At 31.4% G+C, this 23,787-nt stretch overlaps 2 protein-coding genes across 2 annotated transcripts; one reads left to right on the top strand and one right to left on the bottom strand.

The window, feature by feature from the left end:
• Positions 1–4,481: 4,481 nt before the first annotated feature.
• LOC137826041 (kinesin-like protein KIN-5D) lies at positions 4,482–10,795 on the bottom strand. Its single transcript, XM_068631887.2, has 23 exons — positions 10,714–10,795; positions 10,197–10,393; positions 9,966–10,095; positions 9,509–9,664; positions 8,945–9,421; positions 8,601–8,698; positions 8,338–8,494; positions 8,159–8,228; positions 7,919–7,995; positions 7,779–7,832; positions 7,622–7,702; positions 7,404–7,515; positions 7,173–7,259; positions 6,903–7,078; positions 6,664–6,825; positions 6,475–6,582; positions 6,245–6,403; positions 6,050–6,133; positions 5,751–5,956; positions 5,570–5,671; positions 5,374–5,483; positions 5,133–5,284; positions 4,482–4,948 (listed from the first exon to the last, which is right to left on the bottom strand). The coding sequence occupies exons 2-23, from the start codon at positions 10,364–10,366 to the stop codon at positions 4,727–4,729; spliced, it is 3,150 nt and encodes a 1,049-aa protein (XP_068487988.1). The 5' UTR covers positions 10,367–10,393; positions 10,714–10,795; the 3' UTR covers positions 4,482–4,726.
• A 3,581-nt stretch (positions 10,796–14,376) lies between these two features.
• LOC137823069 (chitinase 2) lies at positions 14,377–15,452 on the top strand. The gene has a single exon (XM_068628186.2). The coding sequence runs from the start codon at positions 14,414–14,416 to the stop codon at positions 15,332–15,334; it is 921 nt and encodes a 306-aa protein (XP_068484287.1). The 5' UTR covers positions 14,377–14,413; the 3' UTR covers positions 15,335–15,452.
• The last annotated feature ends 8,335 nt before the right edge of the window (positions 15,453–23,787 follow it).

Raw genomic sequence — 23,787 nt, 5'->3', positions numbered from 1 at the left:
AATTTTATAAAATTATCATTTCTAAAAATTTATATTGTTTGAATGTAATACAAATATGTAGCACAGATACGAATATAAACACGAAGATACGTATAATCTTTAAAATGTAGGACACAGAGACACGGAGATACGTATAATCTTTAAAATGTAGGACACGGGGACACGGATCTATATATTATATAATTTTGAATTATATAAATTGAAAATAAATATTTAAGTGCAAAAGTATATTTTAAATTCTTTTGGGAGGAGGAAGATATTTTTCATGGCTGGTTCAAAAGAATTTGTTCCTTATTTTTATAATCATAATAAAAATTTATACAATAAATTTGAGTTTCTATAAAATTATTGTGTTTATATCTTTTAAAATTGTGTTAGAACCGTACTAGAATTTTTCAAAAATTCAACAAATATTTTTTGAATTGAATACTTCACCGGTAAGTGTTGTTTGTACGAGTATCGTACGAGTGTCGACACTGATACATATACGCCATTTAAGAGAAGTGTTTGGGTCTCATAATACACCACTCAAAATCTTATTAGTTTATTTGTTAAATTAAAGAACTTCTATTTATTATTATTTTTTTAAGTTTTATTCTATTTAGAAAAATGTGTTTTAATTAAAACAATAATAGTTTGATATTTAATAAAGTCTAAACACACGATTTTCAATATTTTCTTCTCAATATTTAAAAATAATAGTTGTAATATTGTTATGGAAAATTAATCATTATAATTATTAATATTTATGTAATTATTATTTTATTTTATTTTTTTAATATTTTAAATTTATACAAAATTATTGATATTTGACATTAAAAAAATAAAATATATATCATACTATATAATATTTTTTGTTTTAATTTTTATTTTTTAAAAATATTTAATTTATATTTAAGACCGTATAAGCGCAGATTCAATACATATTAATTAAATTGATTCTACGGGATTAATATCAACTTTTTCTTTAACAAGGACACTCGTACCACTATCATCTATATATGTTAAATAAAACTAACAAATAATAAATTCCTTATTTATAATTATTTTATACCAATAACTACTTTAAAATTGAAATATAGGAAATATAATTAGATTGAGGTTAAGAACTTATTCAACAACATGTAGCATTAGATATACTATAAAGAGAAATAAAAATAAACATGCTTGAAAAGATATACAGTAAAAAGTAATATTTCTTTTATATAATTTTATAAATATCTATACCAAAATAATATAAAAATCTATACCAAAATAATGTAAATTACTGTAATGATGATTAAGTGGATTGTGGTATATATAATGGGTACTATTTAACAAGAAAAGTTTTAAAAAAAAAAATAATGCTTAAACTATGAAATGATCAAATAGAGAATTTGAGCAAAGGAGGAATTGAATATAACCATGGTCTCTTTTGTATTATACTAAAAATAACTCCTGCAAAATATGGTCAAAAGTTGATTGTAACTAGTATGAAAAACAATATTCATGTAACTTTGTTTGGACTTATATGTTTTGGGTTATGCAGTCAATTTGTATGGGCAAAGTCACTTAATTATGAACAAATATTTTCTATTTAATTTAATTATGGACTAGATATGCCTGCAAGGTCAATGGATGTTTTCGAGTACACTCAAAGCACAATTGAGAAATAAGACAACTTCCACTAGTATAAAAGACATGAACAACAAGTGTAAAAACCATGTAAAATACAATAAAAAATAATTAAATTGTATTCTAATTTTGTTGCAATTTTTTCGCAAATATCGTTTAATGATATGCAGTCAAATGATAGCTTAAACAAACTAACACATATCTTAAAAAATTAAGTTTGAAAAATTCTCCTTCTTAGGTTAGTGTAAATAAAATAACATGTGATTTAAGCAAGATAAGGAGGAAGGAAAAATACTCAGTATTTATATAATGGTTCGTTTGATAGAGCAAATTACATATAGTTCTCAATAAATTGATTGAGTACCACTATGTAGACTAACGCACACAAGTTACAAAGAGTATTATTTATGCTCGAAACCATTTATGACTAACTTGTACAAGTATTGTTTCAAGACGTAACTACTATTGGTTAACATGTGAGGTATTCTTTAACATTGAGTCACTTATGGTTAAAAACGTAAGTATTGTTTAACAAGCAGTCACTTCTGACTAAGACAAAATTGTCTAGGATAAGTTTTGCTCACCGAAGAGGAGTAGCGTCTTTCGAAATTTAAAAAGTTTAAGATGTGTCTTATAGTTTTCTAAAGATGGACACAACACAACAATGTTCTTAGAACACTTTTAGAGCATATAAATTTTTTTACAACATTTTAACACTTTGCAATTCGAATTCGCTCTATGTCTTCTTCTTCAAAGATAACTTTATATAGGCATTGAAGAAAAGATTCGTTGTAAATTCTTTTATGGTTGTTGAGTAGCTTAAAACTCACCTCAACATCTTTCTTGCCTCTGAACAACTTCTATGAAGAAAATGCATTAAATGTTATTATCTTTTTTAAACAACATCTTGCATAGTTGGATGTACTTATCTCTCATTGGACATAGTGACTTTACTTGAATTTGTGTAGAGAAAGTCGTAGGAAGGAGATATACTTTCTCAAGATTAATAAAGCATGCATTAGGAAATTGTTGAAATAGAACAACTTTAATTCATTTACTAAAAGAGTGTTGTGACATAATTTTTTGCAAATCTTAGAAGGAAATGAACTTTCTCTACAACGTAGAATAAACATAAATATGTTTGTGAAATATTATATTAACTTAAGACTATGCGTTCATCGTTTAAGCAAACATATTGTTTATTAGAAAAAAAAAAGTGGACAATGTTGTATGAGAGAATAAATATTTATGTCTTAAATGATTTGCTATTTATAAAAAAAAAAAAATCATCTTATAAACGAAGCATAATCATGTTTTATTTTATACTTCATTATTATCAACACTTTGATTAAAACCATGAGCTATTGAATTTTTTTGACATCAAGGAAATAATATCAAAAAAAATATCATGTTTCTCTTTTTCTAGTTACGGAGATTGATAAAGAGCATGTGTATACTAAGAAAAATATGAATTAGCCCCAACAACATGAAGTGATTAATTTATTAGTCGCAATAAAAAATAGGATTGTGATTTTTTTTCCATTTGTTGACCATATAAAGAAGCTTAAATTAGTTTTTTTCCTTCACTATATGGAAAATCAAAATCAAAATATGACAACAGAGATTTGTTACTCATTTTGCTTGTTTCAAACAATATTATTAACCCAACATCTACCTTTAATTTGCAATTTCACAATACTTAAATTTATCTTCCAAGGCATATTATATTTACAAATTATGCTTAACTAACGACTTTTAAATGTATATTAAATTGGTGTGTTTAATTGTATCACAGGACATTATTAATGATATTCTCAGTGTGCTTTTTTTTATGGTGTGATTATTTTGGATATTGGATCTTTATCATTCTAGATACTTCTAAGGTGTGAATTTTTGTATCACTGTGATACTCTTTTTAAGACTTTATGAAGGTGATATTTATCATTATGGTGAATATCCATTTACTTTATACACACATATTAACCTACCAAGCCCAAATTTATAAGTCATTATTAACATTGAAACCAAATCCCAAATTATGTGTTAACCTACCAAACTTAATTTATCTACACTTATAATTCTAACTCCATTTATCGATTCATATTTCAGAATACATAAATTACCTACCAACTAAACTTCAATTGTTTACATGTTATTTCCCAACACATAATAACTAACCTACCAAATAAATAACCTACTCAATATATTTTACCATTCTAACTCAAATTTAGATTAATTTATCAAAAATAAACAAAATGAAACAAATCAGAACTAATTTATATTGCTCAGGAAGAGATAGATTATACCCAGAAAGTTCTACAAACGAAGAATTTGATGATGAATTATATGGGCAAGTTTATTTGATGAATTCTCAGGTATACTAGAATTATTCTGATTGTAATTTCACTTGATGTTTGATTGCTTTTGCATATTACAATGCACTAAAATGCAATTTGCATTAAGATATTTCATGGAGAATCAAGCCTAATACGTTGTGTTTTTTTTTTTGGTGGCCACTTGTACCACTGCTAGAGATGCAGAATTACTGTACATTGATTTGTTGGAGAAGGTAGAATAGGATGTGATAATATTGAAGGTGTGGAAGGTGGATTTTCTTACATCACATAAATAGCTTCTTTTTTATCAAGTTATGTAATCTAACGATCATAATTTACGTATAGCTACTAGTGTACGGATTAAGGAGGTAGGAGCTAACCTGACGTGGTGTTGCATCTAACAATATTCTTATTTTACCTGTAAAATATGTTTCAAATCTATTAAGATCAAGATGTTAATGCATTGGATAATTGTATAAACCCAAGTAAAGAATATAATGAGATTTTAAGAACTCTCTAGATACCCTGCCATCAAATTAACCCTCCAGTTTTGTCTTTCTCTTTCACTCAATGAACTGTCAAATGTTAGTTGACATCAACAATGGATGTACCACGTGGAAGCAAACTGTATTAAAAAAGGGTAACCTTCTACATATTTCTGCCTCCAGAGAGATACTTTGTTCTTTTTTCTCTTTCCAAAATAAAAAATAAATGAAATTTGTAATTTGTAAGGAAATACATTTGAACAGTATGGTATTTACAGTGTTTTGACTGCTCTAGTTGATTGCTATAAGGGGAACTCTGGAATCTCTTACGGATTGTGCAGCTTCATATGCCCCAATGTATCTAACATCACCATTTGAATGTTTTGGAGATTTAGAATCCGAGAATGATTTCATTAGTTCCTCAAATGGTGGGGTTCTCAGTTCTTCTATGGACGAAACACTGGGCAGATTGAAGGGTCTCTTTCTTGGTGTTGAACAAGATGGTTCATCTACCTGTATTTCACATAGCAGTTTAAACAATATTAGAATCCACAAGACAAGACACAAACACCTATTTCCTTGAGAGTGAGAGAAAGGTAGTTTATGTAAACTTCAAGCATGCTATACACAAGGATTGTTCGTTATCAGAATCTATACATATGTCCGTACTAAGGAATTGGTACTTGAAGTCCCTTACTATGTATTCATTGAGAAGACATTTCCCTGCATTTTCAGTTATCTCTACGATTCTATGGTAATGACCACCCTTCAATTCTCTCAAGTCACCACAGCATGGGATAATCATAGAGTTTATATTCCCACAAGCGTCGTGATCAAGTTGCAACGAATCTGGCCAGCATAAATAATTTGTCAAGTGACATTTGTGGCATGATTTACCAAGGCATTTATAGTACATAGATATGAGAGCAAGTACTTACGTTCAATGGAAGAGTTAATAGCTTTGTTTGATATTTCTGCATGTTCAAGAGTAGTTGACGCAGCACCTGAGAATCGGGCTCGTACGAGATTATTAGCTTCCATTCCTCCCCTGTTAGAAACCAATTGGAAAAAAAAAATGAACAGATAACAAAATATATTGACAGTTTTGATCTTAGCAAGGAATGAAAAACCTACCGAATAATAGTGTCCACAGAAGCAGCATTTCTCTTCTCTTGACTAAGTATGGACTCCTGAGCATTTCTCCATTGTTGTGCACCTACTTCGGCCTTCTTGCGGCTGTACAATGGTTTGGTTAGGGTGGGGCTCAGTGAACAGAAGAGAATAATAATAAGGACAAAACATCCATATTCCATACCAGTACCGAAGAATCTCCACAAGGTCATTCTTTCCAGATTCTACCGCTGAAGTATCCTCATGATAGTTGGACTCCGTTTTTTCCATGTGAATTTTCCATTCTGCTTTAACAGAAGAAGTGGAATCTTGCATGGTTAATGTTTCTTGCCTCAGCTTACTGATTTTAATGTTTGCACTCTCCCGAAGATCATTAACTGCCAATTGAACCTGGCAAGCAAATAAAGATTGGGAAGGAATTACAGTCAGGTAGTAACGGAAGCTAGTGTAAGGGAGATTAGACTGTCTAAAAGAAACAGCTACCAGTTTTTTCTTTCTAGAACTAGAGATAGCAAGCATTTCTGCCACTTTCTCCAAAAGTTGTTTTTCTTCATATGCAGTACATTCCTACACCCAATAAATAATAAGATGTGTAAAAGTTAAAATGCAAAGGAGGAGTATTAAGAATTTTCCAATCGTGATTTGTGCAAATTCCACAAAAGAAGGTACTTCAGTCACCTCAAACTTCTTTTGAAGTTCATCCAGTTTCTGGTCATTGGTGCATTGTGATTCTTCCACAATTTGGATCAAATTGGATGCATGCATGTGTAATGTCTCAAAAAAGTTCACAGTTATTTTAGATACTGCACGTGTGTTCTCGACTGCTCTGGCATGTGCCTGCATGCAATAAAAATAGAATTTAGCATCTCTAACTCTGAAGTTCACCCAACAAACCAGAAATCACGCACCTCTTCCTGTTGTCGAGCATAAGCAGTTAACTCGGCCTCTTGCTTTTGGAGACTACTTTGAAGATCCTTTAGTAATGAATCGGCTTCTAATGCAATTCCTCCAAAAAGCTGAAGTACAAAAATTACATTAAAAGCACCAAGAAAACTCACGAGGAATCAATCAACTTATAAAGTTTAAGAGACACTTACATCTTCCAAGGCAGATGAATGCCTGGCTACTTCAGAATTCAACTCTTCAAAATTTAACTGGTTATTTCCCTTAAGCTCCTCAGCTAAATTGTCCAAAACTTCAATGCCGGAACCATACATGTTTTTTAATTTTCCTACCTGTACTCTAAGATTTTCAATAGCCTGAAAGAGGCAAACCAAAACAAATTTGTTAATCTGATAAGATAAATAACAAGCATCATTTCATACGGGAAACCCACCTCTGCCTTTGTTGATACAAAAGAGTGCATATCTTGTTCCATTGACTTCAGTTGCTGCTCTTGTTGAATTACAGATGCCGCAACAGTCTTGTGCAAATCTTCTAGCTGTTGAGCTAACTGAGACTGGAATTTATGGATAAGTAATCTGTTCCCTTCTTCAATTTTATCCTTCCGTTCTAAGGTTAAAAAAAAAAAAAAAACTTATGTGATGTCCAGTTATTCCCTCTAATCGACGCCCAATAGAATAACCAGTTGAAAAATGATTCTAACCAATTGTAGAAAACAGGTTTGACACATCGGATGCAGCATTCTCAAGATCAGCTCGTAGCTCAATTGCATGCTCCACGAGTGTTTTTTCTGGAAGATGCAGAAACGGAGAAAAATCACACATTGGAATGAGGAGAAAATGATTTTGAACAACCAATCCAAAAAAAGTATGGTAGAGGGTATATTCAAACAGCTTGTTGATAGAGAATAGGAGGTACAATTAACTTCACTAACCAGATTTCAGTAGATTGAATATTAGGAATTCCTTTTCCTTAATTGTTGCATTTGCTTGTGTGTGCTTTTCCTCAAGTTCAAGTAATGACTGCTCAGTTTCTTCAAGACTTTTCTGAGATAGCATACGCCATAAGTAAATTTAATTCTTGAACCAGAGCCGAGGTTCAAAACAAAGAAAAATCAGTTAGGTACAGCCATCTCTTATGAACTTTTTTTACCTCAGTTTTTTCTAGTTTATCACTTAGCTCGACTGTCAAAAGTTGCTGACTATTGTAGAGTTCCTGAAGTTCCACCAGTTGCTGCTCACAAGTAATGAGATGCTTTCAATATTCAAGTGACTGTACCTGTATTGGAATAATTTACGACGGAAAATACCTTATCCTTGGACTCTGCTTCTTGTTCCATGCGTTCTATCTTTTCAACCATGGCCTATAGAATATACAGTTTTAGCAATAGCAAATGTCTCAAAAGCAAAACTTTATTCCCAATTCTTATTAAGACACGGTTAGAGAAACCTTCTTCTCCGCTTCTTCATGAAGATAACGATCACGCGGTATATAAATTCCATTCTTCTCTCTTGCAGCATACACCTCTACAAACCACAGAAATAAATAAAAAAATCAACATTTCAGCACAGAACGATGAAATAAAAAATAGTTTATTAACATGGTGCAAATTTCTCTGTTTTGAGAAAACTGAAGGAGGGAGAATGCTAAGTGACTAACAAACTATTTATTATTTAAACACTGGACAACCTTGCTTCAGCCTATCAATTTCAGAATACAGATCCTTAATGAGTGCAGATTTCACCATCTTCTGATTGATCTAACAAAGTATTGAACTCCAAACTATTAGATATATTGCACTGCGGATCTGTGATAAGAAAAAAAAGCATGGTAAGGTTGACAAAAAAAGTAGGAACAATGAAAATCACCTCTGGTTTGTTTTTGATATTTTTGGCACGGTGTGCATAATCCAAGGTACTAAGAGTTTCGTCCAGACAGTGAATAGAAGGTGATATTGTAGCAACGATGCACGTCTTGGTTTTACCGCCCAAGGAATCCCTTAACAGTCTTGTTAATTTGCTATCCCTGATATAACGGGACAACTTGATAATACAAAAGCATTTTTCTCTGGGTTTGAAAATAGAATCAAAAGACGCAAACGATAAATAACCAGAACGATAGTCACTCTTACCTATAAGGAACATGACCTGAATGCTCCACCAAAGCGTTAATCACTCGACCTAGAGTAAGCAAGCTTTTATTTATCTCCCCAGCTTCCCTCGCTCTTCCCTGCGAGCATTGTCTCACAAGTGAAGCTCAAAAAGGCAATAACATTTTACTCTTTTCAAACAAATGATCAAGAATAAATAAAAGTGAGCTAAAGATAATGCCAGAATTAAAGATGACTAAATAGACAAGGGGTATTTTTTTTTTTCAATATCAATATTCTCACAAAACAGTAAAGCTGTCCCACTGTTCCAAATTATATATTTTGAATGGATGCTGCCCAAAATAAATTCCATAATCATTTGATACCTCTCTTGCACCCGAACGTGAAATATTCTCAGAGCCCGCAAGGTCCACAAGGTTTAGCTTCCCACATTTAATCATTTCTTCACCCTCTGGAGTACACTCCTTAATGTGAATAGTGATAGAAAATATGGAGTGGGAGCGACTGCTTTGCTTGTTAAGAAGAGTCTCAGCTGTTCGCCTTTTCGCAGAGCCCTTTTCCAATATCTTATAAATTTCATTTGCAGTGCAAACAACTTCTTCCTCTAAACCTCTAACAAAAACACCCCCCTTTCCATCTTCCATGAGAGCTATAGGTTTCTTAGATTTGTCATCCACAAATTTTAAAGTCTCCTCGGGGGCCAAAAGGTCAGTTATCTCCTCGTTGTAAAGCTCTAGAAACGTTACTTTCATGCTATACTCGGCATTCTGAGCTTCTAATATATCAAAAATCTGCTTCACAGCTCTTGGGATGACACCAGCATCACTCGGAAACTCTCCATTCTACATAACCAAAAAACAGAGAAATGAACAGATTTATCTCAAAGCAACAAGAAATACTATAGAAAGCTATGCAAGCTAAAAAATTACCTTTTTTCTTGCACCTCCTTCCATTGTGTACGTCTTCCCTGTCCCTGTTTGACCATACGCAAAAATGGTGCAGTTATAGCCTTCAAGCACTTCATTCACAATAGGAGACACGGCCTGCTCATACAGTTCTTTCTGCTTGGAGTTCGGACCAAAAACCTATTCCATAAGAAACACAATCCCGATTAATGCACGATTGCAAAGTGAATAATCCGCAAAAAAGAAGATAAAAAAAAAGTGTAACAGTTTGTTGTCGTGATTGTTATTTCTGATGGATAGAGAACGAGACAAGTGACTTATGAGGTACTCGATCATTCCATATTCAGTTCAAGAATATAAATATATTCACCAGAATGAAGAAGTCATAAAATCCACACTTCAAATAATAGAAAACAATAACTCTTCGAATTTCACATTACCAAAAAAGCCATCACATAAAAAACCAAAAACGCGAAAAAACCTTGTCAAATGCGAAGGTTCTATCGATCTGTTTGTTGGCTATATTCTGCACAGCCGAAACCTCTCTTCTACCTTCGTTACACGAAATCACGATCGGCGTGTTCAACCTCGCTTCATCTTCACTCAACGGCCTAAACAAAAGCAAGAGCAAAATAAACTCCATCAGCGACTTTTACGGAGTCACAAACAAACCGAACTCAATGAAGTGAAAGTCGGAGTTCGACTCAGTGACCTGCAACGAACGAGCACTTGCACATTGACGCCTTTGTCCTTATCGAACTTGCTGTGACCAGTGGAATTAGAATCCGCAGATCGCAGATCTCGCACCTGCTTGTCGCCTGAGCGCACCGTCTGCGACGGCGATAACGGCACCAATCCTCCTCTTCTCTGCTGAGCCTCCATTGCTCCTAACAAATTCGAAGCTGAAACCTGGTTGAAGAATTGAAACCGGAAGCAATGGTAGCAAAACGTGTGGTTCGAAGGAGTGTGAAATTGAAATTCGGAAGAAGAATAATCGTTATCTTAGAATGTGCAGTTAGTTAGGTTGTTTTATTCAAATGGAATTTTGCAGTGTCAGAAACTTTATCCTTGAGAGAGATGAATAATAATATAAAATGTGAGCGGGCGAAAGAGAGAGATAGAGAAAGAGGGAGTGGTGTCTCTGTTATGGAAGCTGGAAGAAAAGGTAAGACAAAGGGAGAAAGTGAAAATGGAAACACAGAAAAAATGGAAACTGAAGGAGGCGTTACCGTTATCTGCTTATGAGTGGAGGGACGTTTCAAAACTGTGGCCGCAATCCAAAAGTAATGGCCGAGTATAACGGCGTTAAACCTGGGACGTTTATCGCATCACGCGACCGTTACAAACAAAACAAAAACAAACACACAATAATCAAAACATGCTTTTTGAAAAAAAAACTACGACAGTAAGACTCACCTGCTCTCTCTATCTATTAGGAGTCCAAGAGTCCAATGTTACATCTGGATCGACACACTTCTCTTTATATTTGGTTAGACACACGTATCAATACTACTAGGACATTAATCGATGAAGTGTTCAATTCAAAAAATATTTTTTGGATTTTTGAAAATTTTAGTGCGGTTCTAACACAATTTTAAAAGGTATAAATACAATAATTTTTTAAAAACTCAAATTTATTTTATAAATTTTTATTATGATTATAAAAATAAGGAATAAATTATTTTGAACCAGTCATGAAAAATATCTTCCTACTCCCAAAAGAATATGAAACATACTTTTACACATCAATTTTTATTTTTCAATTTATATAATTCAAAACTATATAATATATAGATCCATGTCCCGTATCTTACATTTTAGTATATCGCATATCCTGTCAGTGTCCGCATATGTGCTACATACGTCCAGTGTAACGAAATTATAATATGTTATTACTAAACAACTGATTGATTGTGATAAATACAGGTAAAATGTTACTTTAAAACACTAAAATGAATTAGTTTATAAGTGTGATTTCTCTAATATAATTTTCATTTGATTTATATTATGATAATGTAGTGTCAAGTATAATTTTTATTATGTGTAATATGAAAAAATCAAATTATTTAATTTTAATTAATTTAACATAAAATTGTCAATATATCAACATTCAACATATAGAAGAAACCAAATTGGTTAGCATCATTCTTTCACTTTTCAGCTCATGAGTAGCATCATTCTTAACTTTGTTTTGGGTCTACAAAACTTATCTATGAAGATAACTAGGTATGGAGAGTGCTGGGCTGGGAAAGGAGAGCAATTGGGCTGTGTCACAACTTTTAGGGCACAAAGGTGGGCCCAATTTTCTTGATTTGCTTGACATTGGGATTGCAATACTTTTATTTTGTTACATTCTGAAGTAACTTCATTGCCTAGAAAAAAGATTTGATGTTGAAATTGGGATGAATTGAGGATTGAGACACTTTGCCTTCCAAGATAATTTAGGTTAAGGATTGCCGTGTACTCCCAAACAAACCAAAAACAACAAATCTTCCATTTTTGTAACTTTGGCCCTTCTCTTGATTTTATCCTACATCTTTTCTTTTGCTACATATTTCTTTCTTTGTCAACCACCTACCTACTTCTCTTAACTAATTCCTTCTTAATCTTCTATTTTTCTTTTAATTTCTTACTTAATTCACTCAAATTCAGATTATTTTGTTTTTTTTTTATATATTTTAAGTGGAATTTCTAGATAAAAAATGTAAAAAATTAATATATATGAGCTACTGTATATCGAAAAATATGTACAGATATTTTTCATCATGGTTGATTGTAAACTTACTCAATCTTATATATTACTGTATAAAAACTGATTTTACAACCATGACTTAATGCATCCTTTAAAATTGTAAACTTTGAATTATCAGTTGCTTTTGTTTTTCATAAATTTGTTTTTTTAAAATACTAAAAAAAATCGTGTTTGCGACATGATTATTTTTATATATCTTGACACTTATAAACATCACTCTATGTTAAATTCTAATATGACATTTCTAATAGTCATTACTAAATAAATTCTAAAATGTCATATGTTAGTTCTGATTATTGTAATTTAAATATTAAATTATTGATAATTTATCCACTAGTTTATAATATCGTAATTTAATAAAACTTTTTTTTATAATTATTAATAAAATAATATAACAATACACAAAATTATATTAATCAACACATTCATTCAATTCAATGTTACTCGAACAAAATACAAAAAAAATAATAATCACATAACATATTCAATTTACATCAGGTTAACATTTGAAAAAAAAATACAGTTTTATTATTATGGTAAGACATCTTAACCAGTCTTGTTTCCTCTTATTTCATTTTGTGATGAAGCATCACTTTCGACATTTGGTATTTGAAATAAATAAAGAATAACAAATTATTCAATTTTAATGTTTATTAAAATAATGAAGAATATTTAAGTAATTTTTTATATAAACTATTAAGTTATACCTCATTAACAGAGACATGTATGTAGCAACCAAATGTCATTGCTATGAAATATTATAAGACGTCTTGTCTAGAAACAATATAGACAAGCAATGTTTGCATTTGATTTTTGATAATTGAAAGTCCATTTTCCATCTTCACCACTTTCTCCTCCATACTTGGTGAAGTTGTAGTAAAGTAAATAAAGTTCATACTACTTAACCTTATAGAGAATTTTTTAAAAATAAGAGTAGCATAAGCTCCATATGACAATCCTTTAATCCAACCTAGATTATACTTACCAATAAAAAAATACTATATATTTTTAATACTAAACATTATAGTTATAAAATTATCGTATTATTTGTTGTTATTTGTGGTGTCAGTCTATCTAAGATGTCAAGTTACATAGTAATACTTAACATAAAATTTTGTATATAAAAAAATTATCGTATTATAAAGATAACTATTACATATTTTTAGAATTTTCCTAATAAATTGCTATGTTAATGTGATTTTTTTATAGTAAAAACATAAAATATAATTTGATTTGAATTTATAAATTTGGAGATTACCCACTATATACCAAAGTAAATATAAGTAAATTTCTGCAAATGATATGAAAATTGAGAGTCGCATATTTTTTTTTTCATTTTGAAGAATGTGAAGATGAAAATAAATACTTTTATGTTTAGTAGAAAATTATAAAATATTCTGTGTGTGTATATATTTCAAGTAATCATTCTGTCAGGTTTTAAGTGATTCATTTTTCATGAGAAGACGTGAATATTATATTCTTATGAGAAAAGAAAATCACTATAAAAAAATTATTAATACAAATTAATTTTAAAAATTTAAATAATTAATTACTATTTTGATTAAATTAGAAATATTTTTTATAAATTAAATTATTGGTACCTAAAGTAGTTTATATTATTAATAAAAATTTTATAAAATAATTTTTAATTTGGTATCTAATCAATACTTACTACTTTATATTATAAATTAGTCTTTATTAGTCTTTTAAAGATCATTTAAAATCTAAAATATTAATGGTTAAAACTTAGATACCTAATTTAAATACAAATTTAAATTTTTTTATAAATTTTTAATAATAATAGAAATCACTTTAAATATGAATAACTTTTTAGTCTTTAATTTAATAACTAATTATTATTATTTTTAAAATTTATTATTATTTAATAATTTTATTGAATGATTAAGTTTACTAAATAGTATTAAAATATATTTGTTACCTTGTGTACAGTAGTTGTAAGCAACAAAACAAGCTTCAACCAAAACAAAGATAATTAAAATAATTGAATTAAACTTTTTCTTCCAAATGAAGAACAGCCTCATGGGCACGCCATGCATCCAATTATTTTAACTTTTTCCATCTTCTATATTATATCAACTACTATATATATATATAAGCTTCTATCAAATGAAGCAATCACCAAGAACAACCCTTGAACTCAATCTTTGATTACGAAAATGAAATTTCCCATCACCACATTCACTCTCAAACCTTTCTTCTTCCTCTTCATTTTACTCACATCAACCCATGCAGGAACCATCTCCACCCCAACTTCAAACCTATTCCGAGAATACATAGGAGCCGAGTTCAACAACGTTAAATTCTCCGATCTCCCCATTAACCCCACTGTCCAATTCCACTTCATTCTCTCCTTCGCCATCGACTACGACACCTCCTCCTCCTCTCCCACCAATGGAAAATTCAACATCTTTTGGGACACCGACAACCTTAGCCCCACCCAAGTCTCCGCCATCAAGGCCAAAAACTCAAACGTCAAAGTAGCCCTCAGTCTGGGAGGCGACAGCGTTGGAGGCGGCTACGCTTACTTCAACCCCTCTTCCATCGATTCCTGGGTTTCCAACGCCGTTTCTTCACTCACAGCCATAATCAAAGAGTACAACCTAGACGGAATCGACATCGACTACGAGCACTTCAAAACGGACCCTCAAACCTTCTCGGAGTGCGTGGGGAGGCTAATCAAGACGCTCAAATCCAACGGGGTCATACAATTCGCCTCCATTGCTCCTTTTGACGATCCCCAAGTTCAGAGCCACTACTTGGCCCTCTGGAAGAGTTACGGTAGCTTCATAGACTACGTTAACTTTCAGTTCTATGCGTATGACAAGGGCACCAGTGTGGCACAGTTCATCGACTACTTCAACACCCAGAGTTCCAATTACAAGGGTGGAAAGGTGCTGGTGAGTTTCATCAGTGATGGCAGTGGTGGCTTGGCTCCAAACGATGGCTTCTTCACAGCATGTCACACTCTGAAGACTCAGCAGAACCTTCATGGCATCTTTGTCTGGTCTGCTGATGACTCCATGGGAAATGGTTTTCGTTATGAGAAGCAATCACAAGCCCTTTTAGCTTTACCCTAGTCAATTAAATTAGGTTACTCCAGAACCAATTTCGTATATGTATTGGTATTCAATATTCTATATACTATATGTGTGTGGATATAAATATCTTAAACCTTTAATGTTATGTTGTATATATAACTACTTCTTAATGATTTTTTATCCTTTTTTATATTATACGTATACGTATGGATTTGGGTTTTTTTTATCATGAGTTATTTTTTTTTTTTTACTAAAATGGGGTCTGTTTAAAAAAATATATAAATTTAGGTTTGACACGACTTCATGTACACAAATCATTTCAATTTGACATGACTCTTCGATGTCATACTAAAAACCAAAAAAATAACTCCATCATGGTAAAAAAAATCCATAGCTTGTAAGCCTGTATTTGAAAACCAAAGTTTAAAATATTTTCATAACACTTTTGATTAAGCTTTTTAAAAAAACTTTTTTGGAATTTATATTTTTGGATTTTGTTTATCAAAATTCTTTGTTTAGAATATGTTTCTATAATCTTTTTTCAGAAATGTATTATTTATATTCAAAATTTATCTTTTTGGAATGGGATTTTGATTTTTTTTAATTTTTTTTCTAAAATTGAAATTCCAGTATACAAAAAGTATAATACAATTTCCTTTCCATAATATATTTTTCAATTTTGGATTTCCAACAGAACGAAGAAAAATTCTGAAATTTCAGAAATTGATTGGTGCAGAAAGCAAAAGAACACGAATCCTCTAACAGAATAAGCTTTAAGCCCAACAGTTTTTCCCCAACGCTACCAATTTTTACTTATTTATGCTCTTCCTTGATATATGGGCCACCCTTCAGAAAATAGGCCCAATTTTTGTATATATTATAGACTCAATTATTCTTCTATTTTTATTTCTTCTAGTATGATTAACGTGTTATTTTAATCTTCCAGGGTAACTAATGAATTTAATTTATTTAAGTTTATAATTACCATAACTAATTTGAAAAAGGTGTGGTCAAAGTATTTTGTCTTCACTATGCATATGTGTTTTCATATAGATAGACTTAGCGTCAAATCTCTAATCATATGTTTAAAAGTACCATTAAATATTAATTATATATAATGATCATATTGGTAATTTTTTAATAAAATATTTCAAACAATTATTTTCCTAAAAAATCCTAAGTTGAACTTGTAAACCAACTAAATGTTTCCTAAAATCTACTACATAAAAAAATCAGACTTCAATTTGTGTTTTGAATCATAATTTTTACTCTCTTCAAAACTTTAAGTCACATAAACTTTTATCCTTTTAATCGTTTTGTATTAGAGATAAATCTTATACTCCAAATTATTTGAGTAAAAAAATATGGATTTGGAATTTTATTAAGAGAGAAGGAAAACATTATTGTAATAATTTGAGAGACTAATTTTAAAAAGATATAAAAATTAAGAAATTACGTATCTTAGAGAAATATTCATACAAATTAAGTTTAAGTAATGACGATTGAAATATATAAATATATTTGATGGGTTTTTTCACTTTTATCTTGAACTTAACTTAGTTATCACTAAAAGATCATTAACGTAACGCAACAACTCTCTCTAATTATAAATTCTTTTGTAACAAACATAATTTAACATCTAGGTATTCAAACCGTAATATACACTACAATTGTCATTATACTATTATTGTTGAACTCGGATGTGTACGATTATATAAAAAAATATGGTGTAAAATTTTAAAGGCTTTCGGTAATTATATAGTATAGAAATTAAGAATCATTAAATAATAACCAATTTTTTAAAAAATAATTAATTTTTATATTAATTCAGTTAGATAATATTTTATAAAAAAGGTACCATTTGAATTGATGATATAACATTACTAACTAGTTTAATTTATAAATAAATTATTAAATTAATTACATGGTTCTATTTGAACATTTTATTTTGAAATTTAACTAGATATTGATTTTTTTTTATCATTAAGGAATATATAAAATATAATTAGACACTTTAGGGGCATCTCACTCCTATACAAAAAAATGTTAAGGCCAAACTGTTTGACATGTAACCAACAGAGGTCAAGCACGGTAAGTCAACAAACCGAACCTCATAGGAATTGACATAAAAGAGATAGAAAAGAACTCATAAAAACAAATATGCATCATCCCTCAGAAGGACCCTAACAATCTTCCAGCACATGTAAAAAAAAAACACCCATAAATAATATCTGAAAACCCACAAATAACCTCCATCCAAGTTGGCAAGACAAAGTAACTGCACAAAAGAAAACAACCCCATCCAAAGACCACCTTGCAACCTTCTCCTTCTTCAAAATAAAAATCTTTTCTAGAAACAAATTAAGCCAACCGGAAGACAAAATACTCTTTACAAACAACAGAAGTCTACACAACCACAAACCTGCATAGAGAAACACAACAAATCTTCTAATCCTGGACAAGAAGTTAGATATAAGGTCCACCGACATCATTTTTCAAATACTTCGTACAAAACATGAGTTCCAGGCATCAGTCTAAGTAAGAAAAGTCTGTCAATCTTTCCTTAATCGTAATCCAAGACCAAGTTTTTCTTTGTACCACAGTAAAAACCTTTAAATGATCTACTATCTCATTCTTAAAGATATACTTATTCTTATGATTCCAAATTTCACCTATAATTGCTACCCAAATCCCCCCCCCCCCTATAATAGACCGAAGAGAACCACAACCACAAAATATAGACCCCAAATTCTCCAAGATACCTTGCACTCGAAGAAGAGATGATTTATCGTCTCCTCTTCCTCAGCGCACAAGAAACAAAGGTTGCATACCATAACAATGTCATGTCTCAGGAGATTGTCCTTAATAGCTATTGTATTAGTCAACATCCTCCATACTGATTTTTTTTACCAGTAAGAAAAAAAAATATGAATCACTTAAGGAGTGGTCAAACCCTTATACAAAACAGTAAAAAAAATGAACAACACGTCCCCCCAAAAGCTTGCCAACGAAAAACAAGCCAACTATTAACAAACTAAAGACACCTCAGAAACAAACTAACACCTCAACCCCAACCTTCTAAAACAAAAGGCCTAAAGATTCAATGTCTATTGATAAATACATACAAGCGAGAGGATTAAGGCACTAATCAAAATAAGAAAAACATACAGAGACAATTTTAGAAGTAACCCAAGACCATACCTTTACTTGAACCAAAGTGAAAATGTTAGAATGATCAATCACTCCACCTTTAAAAATGTGTTTATTCTTATGTCTCCATATCTCACCAACAATTGCAATCCAAACATTTTCTCAAACAACGTTGACGACATATACAAGTACATTAAATAGTTTAAAATGCAAGAAATGTGAATTATAATTGTGATGATTTACCAACGCCATCCCTAACCAAGCATAACATTGGTTCCAAACTAGTTAAGCAATTCTACAATCACAAAACAAATACTTCCACCCCACAAAAAAATATATAGGTTGTTATCGACTGCACCCCCTCGTCTTTCCAAGTTGGCCTTAGAAGCAATCAAATTAACCAACACCTCCAAGCTGTGATTTGAGTCGAGGACAAAGCTTTAATCTTTCACAAGAATTCGGACATAGACGAACTTTTCCCCTCAATAACACCCCTTAAAATACTATAAGTTGGATTTACCGAGTACCCACTAAGCTTGTCGTCCTTCCAAACTCATCTATCGTCATTATCCAAGACTAGATTCATTCCTTGCATCACCTGTAGAAGCTGAAATTCCAGATTATTCTCTCATTCAAACAGGCGCCTTCTCCAAACTAACTTCCACTCCCAACTACCATTAAACCACTCCCCAAAAGAATCTAATTTAGCGTCTTTATAATTGCACAAGGAAAACAGTCTCGAAATTTTGCTCTTCAAGTCTTCATTACCCACCTAGATATCTTCCCAAAATTTGACTTTCTTCTCGTTTCCAACTCCCCACTCAAAGCGGTCCTTAAAATTCCTTCCCCACTCCTCCTACCCCAAACCCCCTTCAGATCTCTCTACCTAAACCCCTCCATGTTGTAACTTACGTCAAAGGTAAATTCTTTAACTTCCAAAAATCCACAAAGAGGTTATCATATTCGACTTGTACTTCCCCATTAACTAGATCTTGATTATTATAAGTTTCAATTGTAAAGGTTGAGATGATGTGGTGGAGACTAATGTGACATAATGATAGAGTTTCACTTATCCTCGACATTAAATATTTGAAGATATTTAATTTTTTAAGCTTATTTTTCTTTTAGAAAGATTGATCGTTTAAATATCTTTTTACTCATATAATGTATCTAATGTTTTATTTAGATAGTCTAATTTTTTTTTCCTCATACGATGTTTCACCATCTAGTGAAGTGTTGACCTATGAATTTAAGGGGGAGATTCTTTTATCCTCGGGGCATAAAAAAAATATGGCCACCATTTACCATGTAAAAGTCAACGAATCTACCTACAAATAGCATCTTTTATACCTATTATCATTTGGGAGAGAGCACAAAAATGTGAGGAATCTTGCTTCTTTAGTATCTAATTAACGATCTGTCATTATAATCATTGGGATCAATACAACAAAACACGGGATATTGTTTCACCTCAAATATGGTTTATGTGAGAGTTTTACTCAGGAACTTGTTGCCATAATTGAGAAAATTTAATATCTATATCTATACATATAAAGAAGATTTTTTATTATAACTATGTCTATATAATTTTTTTTTTTCGATTCTACCATTATTAAATATATATTATCTTATTAGTACAATAGACTATTTTGTCATTTCATAAATTATTTAAAAAATAAAATTATTTTTTAATTTTTTAAAATTAATGTTATGTAATGAAAACTAACTTCTTACTCTTTTTAATTTTTTAATTAATGTTATGTGATGTAAACTAACTCCCCCCTCTTCCTTTACTTCTTAAGGTAACAATGGAAATAAAGAGAGCATAGTCTCACCCTCACTTCCTCATTCCCACACCAAACCTTTACGTAAACATCATCATACTCTTTGATCCCAAAACCACCACAATCACAAATGAAAGAAAAGAAAAAGCTTGAAGAAGAGAAACTCAAACCATAAGAGAGAGAAAAAAGTTGATTAATCAAATTATCATTTTTCTTTTACATGTTATTTTTTGTTTTTTAATTTCAAATAATCCAAAATTATTTTTGTATGTATATATGTATGTTAAATTTTTATTATCGCAGAAGTTGAATAGAATAAGAAAATGCAGATACACATAGTGACTGTGTTTCTGCTAGTAAGGATAAAAACAAATTGGTATTATTTTAATTGTGATTAAGGTAGAGAATTCAGAAAAAGTGAGTTAAGAAGCATACAAGATTGTAATAAAAGAAAAGATTGAAGTGAAGTTATAATGGTGGGAAGTTTTGTTTGTCGTTATTATGAATGGTAGCTGTGAATCGTGAGACATGAATAGGGTGGTTGTTTGGGAGAATGACAGCACTAGGAAGTTAAGAAGCACGTAGACGGTGCACGCAGCGATCCGTAGCAGCAGCAAAGTGTGCTTGTGAATGGTGATATTAGGGTTCCGTGTCAGCCAAGGTCCTTTTTGACTCAACATTCCACAACGGTGTCGTATGAGTGGTTAACCACTGCCTAACTGACTTGTTGAGAAGATTGAGTTGACCCACACTAACCCCCATTTCATTAGCCAAAAAGCCTATTAATTTGGGCAGGTTTTAGGCCTTTTGTTTGTTTGTTTGTTTCCATGAATGAATGAATGAATCATGAATATGCACTTACCACATGAAAACGACGTTATGCTTGTCACTCCATTGCTATCATATACCACTTTGCCAATTGTAATCATTTCTCAACCGTCCACCCAATATTATACCCTCTTGCTTCCCACTTCAATCAATGCTTCCAAAACCAAACAAAAAATACTGTCTTAATCACACATCCCCATTTCTCAACTATTTCCCTTCTCTCAAACCATCTTACTCTTTCAAATCTTCTTTGTTATCACTAGTTAGTTAGGAGCAAAATCAGTCGATTTTATGGATTCTGTGTCTCATTTTGAACATTTTAAGATTCTGGATGTACCCACTTAAGTTAATCTTATTATGGACAACATGTAGATTGCGTTGGTTAGCGAGATATGGATGCATAGGAATAACTGTTTATTTAAAAGTAAAGTGGTTGATGATACTGAAGTGTTCTCTTTAGCATAGATTAAGGTTTGGTCTTGAATCTCATCAAAGATACCGTCAGCTAATTTCTCATTTTCTAATTGGTGTCTAGAACCCTTGATATGTATGTATTCAATTTAGTCTTTTATAAGGGTTTATCCTTGTTATTCTTTTTTATTATTGGTAGAGATGGGATAGACACTTGGATGTCTTTTTTAGTTGATATGTAAGGTACTTTATAAACATCTTTTTGTGTCTTTTTTAGTTGATACGTAGATGGAAAGGTACTTTATAAACATATTTTTGTTGTATAAGAGTTGGATCACCCTTAACGGTAATGATCCCTTTTAATTTTCCTGTTAACAAAAAAAAAACCTTTCATCACTATCTAATTCATGTTACTCTTCTATCTTAAACTACAATTAGTTTTAGTTAAATTTAAGTTTACTCTTTAATATGTTCTTTAATATGTTATCAGAGTGATTTATAATTGTAATGTATTCTAATAAGAATTTGTTGTTTGTTGTTTCGATGGTTTGATGGTTTGTTGTTGAAGGTTGAAACAAAAGGGTTTTGTTTACTTAATTGGTGTGTGAAGTATGAACCCCATGAGCTAAATTCAGGATATATGTAGTACTTCCTATGTACTGACTAAAGAGCAGAGTTGGATCCATCACTAACCTTATTCATCCCTCACTTTTTCCTTCAAAGCACATTCCTCTTGGTACAACTGCATCCATGACACGTTTCAGAACACAGAGACTCCAGAGATGGGGAACAATGCGAAGATGTTTATTAACAATGATGCAGCCTGCATGTGCACAGTGCACGCCATTATATCTATGCAATGCTATTTCTTCCATTTCCTAGCACCTTTTAAGGTTGTTTGTTTCACTTCCTCCATGTTTACCAAAGAAGATTTGATAGTACTGTTGCATAGAAGTAATTCCATGTAGTATGCATTAAAATGCCAAATACGTGTCCATCAAAAGGAGTGTCACTAATGACAGATCCATAAAATTATCGATCCTATCATGATTAGAAAATCATAACAACACTGCCGACCCTTACCCCCTTTTTCTTTTTTTCTCTTTCGAAAAAGTAGAGATTATTTTTCCTTCTCCATTTTGTTCAACCAGACACTCGCCACTTCAGATTCTAAGTCGTCTTCCGCAAAAAAATGAAAAAAAAAATGTTACTGACGCATGCTTTATGCACGCATTATACCCCACATTTATACCGTTCTTGTCATCTAATTGTTGTTGGTCTCGTATTAACACTCTAATTCTGTTTACTTCATTCTCTCTGGTGTGAGCTGATGTGGCTCATAATATTATGCACTACGCACTCAACAATATTCAAACTTTCGAGTAATAACTATATAATTCAAAAGTAATTTGTTTTACCGTATTAACAACCACCGTAAACCCTAAATCATAAATTTTAAACATTAAATATTAACAACCAGTCGACATAGTTATTCTGAATTACTGAGAATTTAAAATATCATTAGTCAATAATATGTCAGATTATCTGTAAAGTATGATTAAGACGTGATTGATTTCCCGTTTTGTATTCTAAACATGAATCTGTGACAACAAAAATACAATAAAAAAAAGTATAAATATGAGAGATACTTGAGAGACGAAAATTTTTAAAACTCTCATATCTTTGTATTTTATTCTTCAGCGTCAAAGTATTCTTACAAGTTTCTTCATGTAGAAGTAGAAAGAACTAAAAGACGAAAAGACCATTCTATTGAAAAGCCGAGAAGAGCAGAAACTAAGAGAGAAGAAGTCATCCTAAGAAGAGTTGACCTTGTATTTTACAAACTATATATTACTAGGTTGAATCAAGAAACTGTTAAAACAATTACTGCATTTGTTTTGACTAGTTTTTTCCTTTCTTTCTAGTGTTTGAAGGTTTAGTGTTGAATTGATCACATAAAAAGGAATGGTTAGTAGCACCAGAAATTTACGTTGAAGAGGTATCTAAACACACTAGTCGTAGTTAAACTATATGAGAGGGTGATTAATTAGTGAATTAAAAGTGGTGAGATAGTATTATAGTGCAAAGAATGTCAAAGAATGAATGATAGTAGTGGAGAAATTGTGTCTTGTTGAAAAGAATGCACAAACCTCTGCAAAGAGTCTCGTTGGGCCATAACCAGTTTCGTTGTCTTCTCCATATTGGCAAGAGTTAAACTTTCCACGTAAGCAGAGACCCCACTGCATTTCATGGTTGCAAAAGTTCAACTTTCCATATAAGCATAACCCCACTCCACTTCCTCTACTGAAACATACCACA

Source organism: Phaseolus vulgaris, chromosome 11 (genome assembly GCF_051622355.1).
Source record: "Phaseolus vulgaris cultivar YP4 chromosome 11, ASM5162235v1, whole genome shotgun sequence".
NCBI classification, from domain to species: domain Eukaryota; kingdom Viridiplantae; phylum Streptophyta; class Magnoliopsida; order Fabales; family Fabaceae; genus Phaseolus; species Phaseolus vulgaris.
Note: the sequence above shows the minus strand (reverse complement) of the source record. Positions and strands in the feature narration are given on the sequence as shown.